The sequence below is a fragment of the Sinocyclocheilus grahami genome, unplaced genomic scaffold (assembly GCF_001515645.1).
Source record: "Sinocyclocheilus grahami isolate Dianchi unplaced genomic scaffold, SAMN03320097.WGS_v1.1 scaffold42.1, whole genome shotgun sequence".
Classification (NCBI taxonomy): Eukaryota; Metazoa; Chordata; class Actinopteri; order Cypriniformes; family Cyprinidae; genus Sinocyclocheilus; species Sinocyclocheilus grahami.
The window spans coordinates 2,357,559-2,368,614 of NW_015505221.1; the positions used below are offsets into that span (position 1 = coordinate 2,357,559).

General features: G+C 37.3%; 1 protein-coding gene across 1 annotated transcript in view; it reads left to right on the plus strand.

Annotated features, from left to right (window-relative positions):
• The window catches only part of LOC107582282 (FRAS1-related extracellular matrix protein 2-like), an 88,930-nt gene that overhangs the window by 48,521 nt on the left and 29,353 nt on the right, over positions 1–11,056 (plus strand). The window contains exons 4-6 of the mRNA XM_016268049.1: positions 744–974; positions 3,531–3,656; positions 3,860–4,111. Coding sequence (XP_016123535.1) covers positions 744–974; positions 3,531–3,656; positions 3,860–4,111 — 609 coding nt within the window. The remainder of the gene's footprint in view (positions 1–743; positions 975–3,530; positions 3,657–3,859; positions 4,112–11,056) is intronic.

The window sequence follows — 11,056 nt, forward strand, 5'->3', positions numbered from 1 at the left end:
ACCACTGTATGGAACAGCAGTGGCGGACACCTCTGCCTAGCCGCTGTCCTATCTTCCACCCCAGCTAGTGTGGGGGGACTTGCCGGCTTCCCGCAGGGCACTGGAGGGGGTCAGCGATAGTGGCGTTTTCCATACGGACCCCAATTCGTCAGTCATGACTGACGTAACATTGAACGTGACTGACTGAAAGGGAACGTCGTTTCGGTTACTTGTGTAACCCTCGTTCCCTGAAGGAGGGAACGGAGACGTTACGTTACGTCGCCACAGTTGCTGTACCACCGCTGTACAGCCGGGGCACGTAGTCTCGGCTCCTCAGCGAAAAACTGATGTGCGTTTGCACGCGCTCTCCTTTTATACCCGCGCTGTGGGGCGGGGTGCGTGTGGCGAAACACGCACGCCAACTGTCATTGGCTTATTTAGTTTACACTCGAAGGAGATTGGGCTCTCAGGCGAGATCCTAATTCGTCAGTCACGACTGACGTAACGTAGAACGTGACTGACTGAAAGGGAACAATAATGTACAGTATGTGGAAAATGTGTTTTTTTAACCTTAAACCTCATAAACACATTTCATTACACCAAATACACCAAATAATGTTATTTTTAGCAGCATCATATGACCCTTTAAAGTGTGTACAGCTCTGTGTTCCTGTTCACTAGTGCTTAACCACTGTTATAAAAGACTTTCATTTGCTTACATTTCTGTACTTTACTTAACGTTTATTTACTCTTTCATTCTTAAGGTATTGGTACCAAAGATGGTACGGCTGAAAAGGACAAAGATTTCCGAGGGAAAGCCCAGAAACAAGTCCAGTTTAACCCGGGTCAGACCACTGCTACCTGGAAAGTGCGCATCTTGTCGGACAGCCTGTATGAGCAGTCCGAGACCTTCCAGATTGTCCTCTCAGAGCCTGTCATGGGAGCACTGGAGTTCCCAGAGGCAGCAACGGTGGAAATTGTTGACCCTGGAGATGGTGAGCTTACAAATAAATAAATAAAACCATGGGATCCAGGGGGTGAGAATGGTTTTGGGTAGCTACAAAGATCAGTATGGGTGTTCAAATGCCAGCCTTTTTCAAACAAACTTCAAGTTTAAGCAAACAAATTCAACCAATCATTAGAAATGTTGATTTAACATGAAATATATTACTCAGTCTATTACTAAGTCTAATCGGTCTTATTCAATCTAAGAATGCTGGTATACAGTACCATTCAAAAGTTTAGGGTTGGAAAGATTTTTAAATGTTTTTAAAAGCAGTGTCTTATTCTCACCAAGGTTGCATTTATTTGATCAAAAATACAGTAAAAAACAAAACAGTAATATTGTAAAATATTATTACAGTTTTTTCTTTTAATATATTTTAAAATGAAGTAGAAGCATTATTATTAGCATTATTATTTTGAAAAAGCTGCTTAATACATTTTTGGAAACTGTGATGCGTTTTTAAGGATTCTTTGATTAAAAGAAAGATCAATCAATAGAACAGCCTTTATTTGATTTTGTAATTATGTCTTTACTATGACTATGATAATTTGATGTGTCCTTGAATAAAATGATTGATTTCTTAAAAAAAAGATTTACTGACCTCAATCTTTTAGACAGTAGTGTAAATATTTGTAGCTTTCTGATACAAATATCAGAATATCTGAACTGGCATCTCAAATGACAAATATTAAAGTCAGCATGAAATGTCATTTGCAACCTACTTTACTTCTTTAAGCTAAATTATTTCTAAATGAAACAAAAAGAAAAAATGTAAGACAGGACTTGATTTTTATCAATTAGGAATTAATTGAGTTTTGAAAAAGTGGTTGGAGGGGAAGGATCGAAAAATAAGAGGGACTGACAATGTCAGCTGAAAAGGAAAGATTTTGATTTCTTTTTTCTTCTTCTTGGGAATAACTTGCAATGATGAAACATTGTTAACGTGTATTAAGACAGTAAAATTGATCAATGTTTACTTTAATAGTACATTAATAAAATAAGAAATATTATATTTTCATTATACTTCATATTCATATTCTGAGTAAGCGTTACTTGTAGGGCAATGTAATAATTTGTGTATGAGAGAAATAGTCCAACCAAACAAAGGTAAGCCAGAAAATGTGGAGGAGTGTCGGTGTGGGCGGACGTCACAGCTGTCACTCTTCTGTACATTGTAATCATAGCATAATATCTCCAGAACATCTGAATAACATCCTGGTTCCTCCTCATCAAAACACAGCAGCCAAGCCTCTGAAGTTGTGGCAGGATTCACGGCAGATTTAGCAGGAGCAGTCCCTTGGTTCTCGGCTCTGACTGAATGAACGCTTTCTCCACAGATCTTACACTTAATACTACTTAAGATGGCAAAACTCACACCTGATTTCCCTAAAATCTTGTGTGCTCTTTACTGCTTTTACACTTACAAAAAGTAATTAAAGATCTATACTGTCACATTTTTCTTTTTTACTGTAATATTACCATGGTTGTCGTGGATATTGTATCATGGCATAAGTTGATGGTAAATATATGTGTGTGTATTATTTTTTAAATCACTTATTTGTGTATGTGACTTTTTACAAAACATTATATATTTAACTTGTTTAATACAGTATATATAACTTTGCTCCATCAAAATCTCCTTTTTAAAATAGATAAATTTCGATCTTCTCAATCTTTTTTTTCAGTGCTTACTTTAGAGGATAACATTACATAGTCTATTTGAGCTGGAGTGGAGAGATCGATGGAGAGGCACATAACACTGCAGTCACTGTGGCCTCATATGACATTTATCAGTCACAGAGATAAGCCTGTGTTGTTCCTTTGCACAAGGACATAAAAAACAACTTAATGCCACAGTCTGAAAGGTTAAATCTCATTTAATTATCTTCTGCCTCTGAGTGCAAAGAAGGCATAATGCAGATTTGAACAAGGCATATAATCGTGTTTTTTTTCTGATAGAAAACCCACATAGCTGTGTCCTTAGAGAGCTGCTCAGCCATATATTGTCTCAATAGTGCCTGAAAATCAAGTCTTATATGGATAAAAATGATTCTTTTATTAGAAATGGTGACCATGAAGCTGGCAAAAGCTTTGAACCCACAGATACTCACAAAACTTTCATGCTGTCTTAAGTGTTTTCTACTAGGATTCATGTGTTTTTAGTCAATCCCAACTCGTCTGATAAGAGTTTTCATATATCTCCCACTATAAAACATCAGTGGTTGAGGATTTCTTATCGTGAAACTTTGGTCCGTCAAATTGTTATACAGTTCTGAACCTGTTGACAGCGACACTGAGCGATCAATCCCACATTAAAACACAGTAACAGTACTTAAGTTAAACATGTATTTTTAAAAGGTTTGAAACTTTGAGGACTAAAATGTCAAGCTCTGACAGAACTTCAGATCTGAAGTGCAACTGAATCCACCTGGACTCCTCATACAAATGATGATTTCAGTAATTCTCTTCTTTCTTTGTCTATAAAGTTTTATTTTACATGCATTTATACATTTATACTAAATGTGATCATTGCTTTTTGCCCTAGAATCCACAGTGTTCATCCCCTTGGCTACATATTCGATTGAGGAAGATATTGGAGAACTTCTGATTCCTGTGCGAAGATCTGGAGATGTCAGTCAAGAGCTCATGGTTGTCTGCTTCACACAACAAGGTGAGTTATGAAGCTTAACTTAAAGGCATGTCCATTCCTCACTAACCAAATCCAACTTCATGAATTTAAACTTTCAAGCTCAGCAGATGTCTTCAACTACAGTTTTAAACTTTTAAGTGCCGTTTATCTCTGACTAAACCCGTGAGATTCAATTTGAATGCTCAAAACTTCCTCTAATCTTCCCTTTATCCTCATCCGTGAAGGTACCGCCAAGGGCACGGTTCCCACCACGGTGCTTTCTTATTCTGACTACATTTCTCGACCTGAGGAACACCACAGCGTGCTGCGTTTCGATAAGGGGGACACGGAGAAGCATTGCCGTGTGGTCGTCATCGATGATTCACTCTACGAGCCAGAGGAAAGCTTTAATGTCACCCTCAGCATGCCCATGGGCGGCCGTCTGGGTCAGAAGTTCCCCACCACCAGAGTCACCATCCTGCCTGATGTGGATGATGGTAAGGTGCTTCACTGTGTTGGATGTGTTTGACTTGTTTAGCATGCTTGCTTTTTATATTTAAGTTTTGTAATGATTTACCAAGAGAGCAAGCGTAGTTTGAGTTTGATGAACAAAATCAGGCAAATTATCCAGTGGGATTCAGTTCTGCTGTGCATAATGGAAAATATAATTGCAAATATAATTTATAAGTTTGTAACAGTTGCAGGACTTTGTGAGTGGGATTTAACTTAATCAGTTGTGTTTTGGAAAGTTTAAGTTCTGCACACCGAAGACTTGAGAATTCTTAATCTTAAGATATTTATGAGCTCTCTAAAGTTTGTTTAGGCAGGTATTCTTATAAAACAAACTATTCTTTTAAATCTTTGGAGCACTTGCAGGCTAAGAGATGGATGAAAACATTTTTTTTGACAGGTGCTTCCATTCGAGGCAGCAGTCTGGGAAGCTGTCGGAGGCTTTGTTTTAACACAGTCCCGTAGCGATCTAACTCAGAATTGTGAAGGCAAGATCACACTGAGTGTTTAATCTAAATTCATAGGATTTATTGAACACCACAGCAAACCTTGAAACAATTTTCCAGCCATAATTCATGAATTATGAAAGCAAATAATGGTGCAGTCTCACCTTAAAGTGGGGAGAATGGATTATTTTGTCTGTAGAGAGATAGTTATTATTCCAATATGGGGTTTTGGATTTCTTTCTTGCTTTTTGTGCTCGAAAGAGCCACCTCTCTGAAACTTTCAGAGTGAAGTTTAACTTGAAAAAATGATTTGTAGGAAAATTGTAATTTAATTCTGCTGGGAAACAATCAATGGTTTCTGAAAAATTTAATTGAATTCAATTTTTATATTAAAAATATTGTTTAAATAAGGCTTTTCCCATTTTTTTAGGCCAAGTAACAATGTATTTAATTTGATTCATAATAAAATTTAAATTATTCTAATAAAATTACAAGAAATTCTAGAAAATCCTATATTAAAATTAAAATCATCTACTCACCTTCATGTTGCTCAGAATATTTCTTTTTCATACAATGGCATTTATCAAATTTAATAGATTTCACTGACTTTTATAATAATACATAAAATAGATATGTTTGAAGAACAGAAATTAATATGGGGTTCAAGCAACATGATAAAGTTTATATGATCATATGAACTGTCCTTTTAAGAAAAGATCATTATTAATGACCTGATTAGAAGAATCCAAACCTTTGTCCTTTTCTGAGTTAATCTTTACACAAATTAGTAGTTTTTAATGATAAATAAAACATAACAGAACCAGTCATGTATATTTTATCCATAAGTATTTTTAAAGTTTGATTTGATCTGATATGACTTAAAATGTGCATCAAAATCAGGGCTATCCATTGTGAAGCTGAAAGCTGTCTTCAGGCGTGTGCATGTCTATGGGTGCACATATGCATCTGTGCCCCAGAAAGCACCTTATCGCTCATCTCCAGGCGTAGTTACAGGTGCTGTTCTCTATCATATCTCCCCACGGTGCCTCTTTGTTCAGCAACACCTCCAGGCCTCCCCTCCTCTCACAGCTGCCCGGTTATCTCCAGAGGCCGATGCTTATCCTGCACAGACAGGGTAGACTGGAAGTAAAAGATCCAACAGAACCGCTGATTTCATTTCTACCTACATGAAACTCAGATGGGAAGAAAGAGCCCTCGAGTTTGTGGGAGATCTGAAATCTATTTGCATTTACACACACACACGCACAAGCCAGAAGAAAAATCTTTGGTGAATTCAATTTACTCAGTTTGCTTTTGATGTGTAACAGCGTTTGAAGTAATTTGGTTTTATACAAGCAAATCTTTCATTAAAAATCTCATGAAAAACAAAACATTGGGGAAATCGGATGATGGACAGCTTATGGATTGAATCTTTCCTATCTCTGGGCAATTGAATCGTGGATAGCTTGCATTTATTACTATTTATGTCAGCGTTTTATGTTGATAAAGTGTTCTTCTTTTTAGAGGACAGAGGTTTGCATGCCTGAAATTCCCAACAGTTGGTCACCGCAATGTAATTGAAACTGTTGTGTGTCCAAACGCCGTGTTTGAGACTCCAGGGTCAGCTCTGGAGGTGTTAGCACAATGGTGCCACACTGATGTCTCTGTCAAGATTTTTATGCGGGTGGACTTCATGGAATCTTTTTCAATCCATAACCCTGTCCAGAATGTCACCGAGCCATTCCAAATGTCAGGAAAGTGAAATACTGACAGGAAGGAAGCATTTGGAGATCAAGTGGCTGAAATAGTGATGGTTTCATTGCATGGTTTCATTCTTGGTTCCATTTACTGACTTTTAGATGATAATTCACTGTGTCTGCTGATGATAGATAGATAGATAGATAGATAGATAGATAGATAGATAGATAGATAGATCAGTATATATATACCCTATATAAGTATAAACACAGGGTGGTGGACAGCACTGCCGTGTAGAAACCAGCTTTGTTTGCATCTTCATTGTTATCTTGTTTTCCCATTCCAGATTCTTGGCTGATGTCAAGAATTTCACTAAGGAAGAGTAAAAAAGGGACTTGTTTGTTGTTTATATATCTATAATACTCAAGCAGGCAAAGCTGATGATAGATAGATAGATAGATAGATAGATAGATAGATAGATAGATAGATAGATAGATAGATAGATAGATAGATAGATCAGTATATATATACCCTATATAAGTATAAACACAGGGTGGTGGACAGCACTGCCGTGTAGAAACCAGCTTTGTTTGCATCTTCATTGTTATCTTGTTTTCCCATTCCAGATTCTTGGCTGATGTCAAGAATTTCACTAAGGAAGAGTAAAAAAGGAGAGAGGGAGAAAACATCACCTGGAGCTACTGTCTGACAGCAGTGCTGGTTTTGCAAATATCAAATTTTGCAAATGACGCATACACCTGGAACCTGATCGACTGCTTTTAGAAAAGACAGCACCATGTCAGCTTATTGAGTGCCACCTGCTTAGAATACTCAGAGCAGACAGCAACAACACTGGTTAAAAATAGTCTGCTTAGACTGGACTTTACTGCAGTGGGTTAAAGATTTTCATCAAAACCAAAGTTTGTTTTAGCAAATTGAGAAGTTAGTTTTTTCTGTTAGACAGACAGATAGATTAAATGATAGATAGAACCATAGACAGACAGAACAATAAAAAGAGAGAATGATAGATAGACAGACAGACATAGCTAGAATGATATAATGACAGACTGAACAATAGACATAGAACAATGGAAAGACAGATAGAATGACAGATAGACAGACAGATAGATAGTTGGATGGATAGACAGATGGATGGACGGACAGACACACGGACAGATAGATAGAATGACAGACAGACAGACAGACAGACAGATAGGGTTGGGTACCGAAACCCGGTACCAATATGGCACCGGTACCTATGTAACCGGTATGTACTAGAACCGAATCCGAACGCAGATTTCTTTGCCTCATTTCGGTGCCATGCCTGAGCGATCGATTTAAATATTTGTCCTCTGGTTCTCCGAAACGGACGTAAGAAGCATCATCACTGGCACCGCACGTGAAAAATAATTTCCCGACTGAGAAAATGCATGTGAACTCAAGTCAGAAGGCTCTAATAATACAAATCCAACACATCTTTGTAGTAACAAGAGTGTCCATGTTGTTTTCACATTCCGACTTAAAAGCACAACTCGGGAAATGAGAGCATCCGAGGAGCGCGTGAATGCAGTAATTACACTTGCTCTGATGGCAGCAGGTAGCCTTTCGTTATCTAAGCTAAACATGCTTAAATTAAAATGCCTAAAGCTAAACCTCCCTTGTATTCACAGTTCTAAACTTGTTGTCCAACAAAAGAGAAAATTATAACCTTTTTACTCCACAACACCAGTCAAATGCTTTCCTTTTTGTGTCACAGAATGAGGCAGAAAATATGTTTCATATGCTACTTTAAAAAGAATACATCAATTAGCAATAGATTATAAATTAGGGTGACCATTCATCCTCTTTTCCCTGGACATGTCCTCTTTTTGGACCTACAAAAATGCGTCCGGCCGGGATTTCTTTATTGCCCAAAATGCCAGGGATTCGGCTGTTTTCTTAATCCCACTCCCACTGAATCTCTGACCATTGTGCCTGCTCCCGCAACATGTGTTTCGCTCCCGCGATTTTCATGTCCACTCCTTTAAACATTCTAATAATGTGTATCATTTTGACGCATCAGGGAGCCGCTCTCAGGATGCGGTGTATTTAAATATTTTTGAATGAGCGTTTGCGCTGTTTACTTTCACTTTCGATTTTGCAATCACACTCACTCTGTGTAAAGGTAGCACATTTTACAAGATCAGATATTTGTCAATGAGCTCAGGATCTGTTGAGCAGCAAATACTCCAGCATGGTCTTGTCAGTCATCTCTCCTTATTCTCGACCTGTGATCAGTCAAAGCCGACTCCGGTAGCTCTTGTTGGATGCAGGGTTGACATGTCCGCGTTTTTTCCACAGAATTGGGCTACTTTTAAACTGTTGCCATAGGTTGATTTTCCCCAGTGGGTTAAAGGTTTGAAATATTGCATAAATTACATTTGACTGAAATGCTTGTATTGAAACATTTAGCATACTACCTATGATAAAACTTTCATGGACTTCTACATTAACTGTTCCCTCCTGGTGGAATGACCTGCCCAGCTCAATCCAAGCAGCTGAGTCCTTAATATTTTCAAGAAACGGCTGAAAACACATCTCTTTCATCTTTATTTGACCCTCTAACTCTAGCACTCGCTATTCTAATGCTACTTCTAATTTTATCTGCTTGTTTTTTTTAATTAAAAAACTTGACCCTCTAACATTTGCACATTTGCAGCTGTTTGGTTACTAGCATTCTTCAAAATATATTTTTTTGTGTTCAACATAAGAAAGAAACTCATACAATTTTGGACCAACATGAGGGTGACTAAATGATGAAAGCATTTTCATTTTTGGGTGAACTAACCCTTTAGATCATTTTAAATGAATACATAAATTTGACTCAAAAATATAACAAGAATAAAGAAAATGTGACATTAATCAGATATTGAAAATGTAAAAGGACATCAAAATCTACATGTTTCATATTCATCAATCATCCTTTTTTTCTTTTGAACTCAAAAACTTGCAGCTGAAACTGTGGCTGAAATCTTTAATTTGGTCTCTACAGTACATGCATGTCATTTTGTAAACGGTAATAAGCAGTGGCAACATAATATCGTCAATCACAGATTTAGCATTGTCAATCACAGCAAGCAACCTGACAAGTCAACGGTTTTTGTTTTTTTTTGGGGGGGGGTGGGGGTTGGGTTGCGATTGAAGTACATGTGTCCTGATGCTTTTTTTTTGCCAGAGAATTACCTGTTCTGGTGTTTTGTTTTGTTTTTAAGAAAATTACAGCAAATCAATTCCGCTCCTGTGGAAATGTGTACAGTGTGTTCTCTCACTTATTGCTGTGTTAATGTGCTCTGCCATTTTCTTCCACCCAGAGTTCTTTACTTTTTATAAATGCTGTCTCTCTGTGGGAATGCTTAGGAAAGTTCAAATGCACAAATGTGTCTGTGTGTAGACGTGTGAACCGCACACTAGACTCCCAGGGTACGTTCTGCCTCTCTCCCCAGGCTAACGCCAAGTGGTTAAATCAGGTGTATACTGTATATTGTGAATAAATGCTGTTCTTTTTAACTTTTTATTCATCAAAGAATCCTGAAAAAAGTATTGCAGTTTCCCAAAAAATATTTGGCAGCACAACTGTTGCCAACATTGATAATTCTAATAATAAATCAGCATATTAGAACGACTTAAGGATCATGAGACACTTTATACTGGAGTAATGGCTGATGGAAATTCAGCTTTGCATCACAGAAATAAATTATATTTTAAAGGATATTAAAATAGAAACCATTATTTTATATTGTAATAACATTTTGCAAGATTACAGTTTTTTTCTGTATTTTTGATCAAATAAATGCAGCCTTGATGAGCAAGTACGGAGCCCCTAAAGGGACATGGTGGTGGAAAAAAAATTTGGGGTAGGAGGAATTTTTTTTTGCGTTCTCACGCAAAGATATTTGCGTTCCCTCGCAAAACTTTTGCGTTCTCTCGCAAAATATATTTGTGCTCTCTCGCAAAACCAGTTGAGTTCGGACTAACACTTCCTGTTTACTTTACAGCTTGTAAGTTAGTGGTTCATACAGCTCATACGTTCATAATGGAGTGGTTCATAGAGTTTTATTTTAAACTTGGACTCAAGTTCAAATACAGTCAGCTTTGCTTATAGTTTAAGGCACGGTTTTGGGACATTCTAAAACGCTTGATGTGGCTTATTGTAGGCTACTATAACAGTGACACCGGAGGCCCAATTCGGTATTAGGCCTAATAAATACTATTAATACTAATAACAATTGTAATATTAATGACCTCATTAATAGCATTACTATCAGTAAAGCAGATGGAAATACTGCAAAGTTTCTCCCCCATTTAAAACCGTTAGGCTGTAGAAAACGCTTAAGGGAGGCTAATGGACGAAGAGGGTATAGGCTAAAACCAAAATATGGTACACATTTTATTAATTAAATATAGCATATTATGCACAGGAAAGCAGACAAGCCCAGAATAGCTATAAACAAGCCAAAACCTAATTTAAAGCAAAACTGAAAGTATGTGCTCACGTACCGCTCTCATTCAGCACAAATCCAAATGTTTCCATATTCGCAATGTATTTGAAGCTAAACCATTATTTATTAAATTAACTGGGCTTTGTACATTCCAATATCGAAGGGGAAAAAATCATAATGAACAAAAATGTGCTGCACTGGAGTGGACCGGGGCTCATGCTGTACGGCACAGACTATAATACAGATTATTTAAATTGACTGTGTAACATTTTATCTGTATTGGTGATTCTATGTTTTATTTTAATAATGA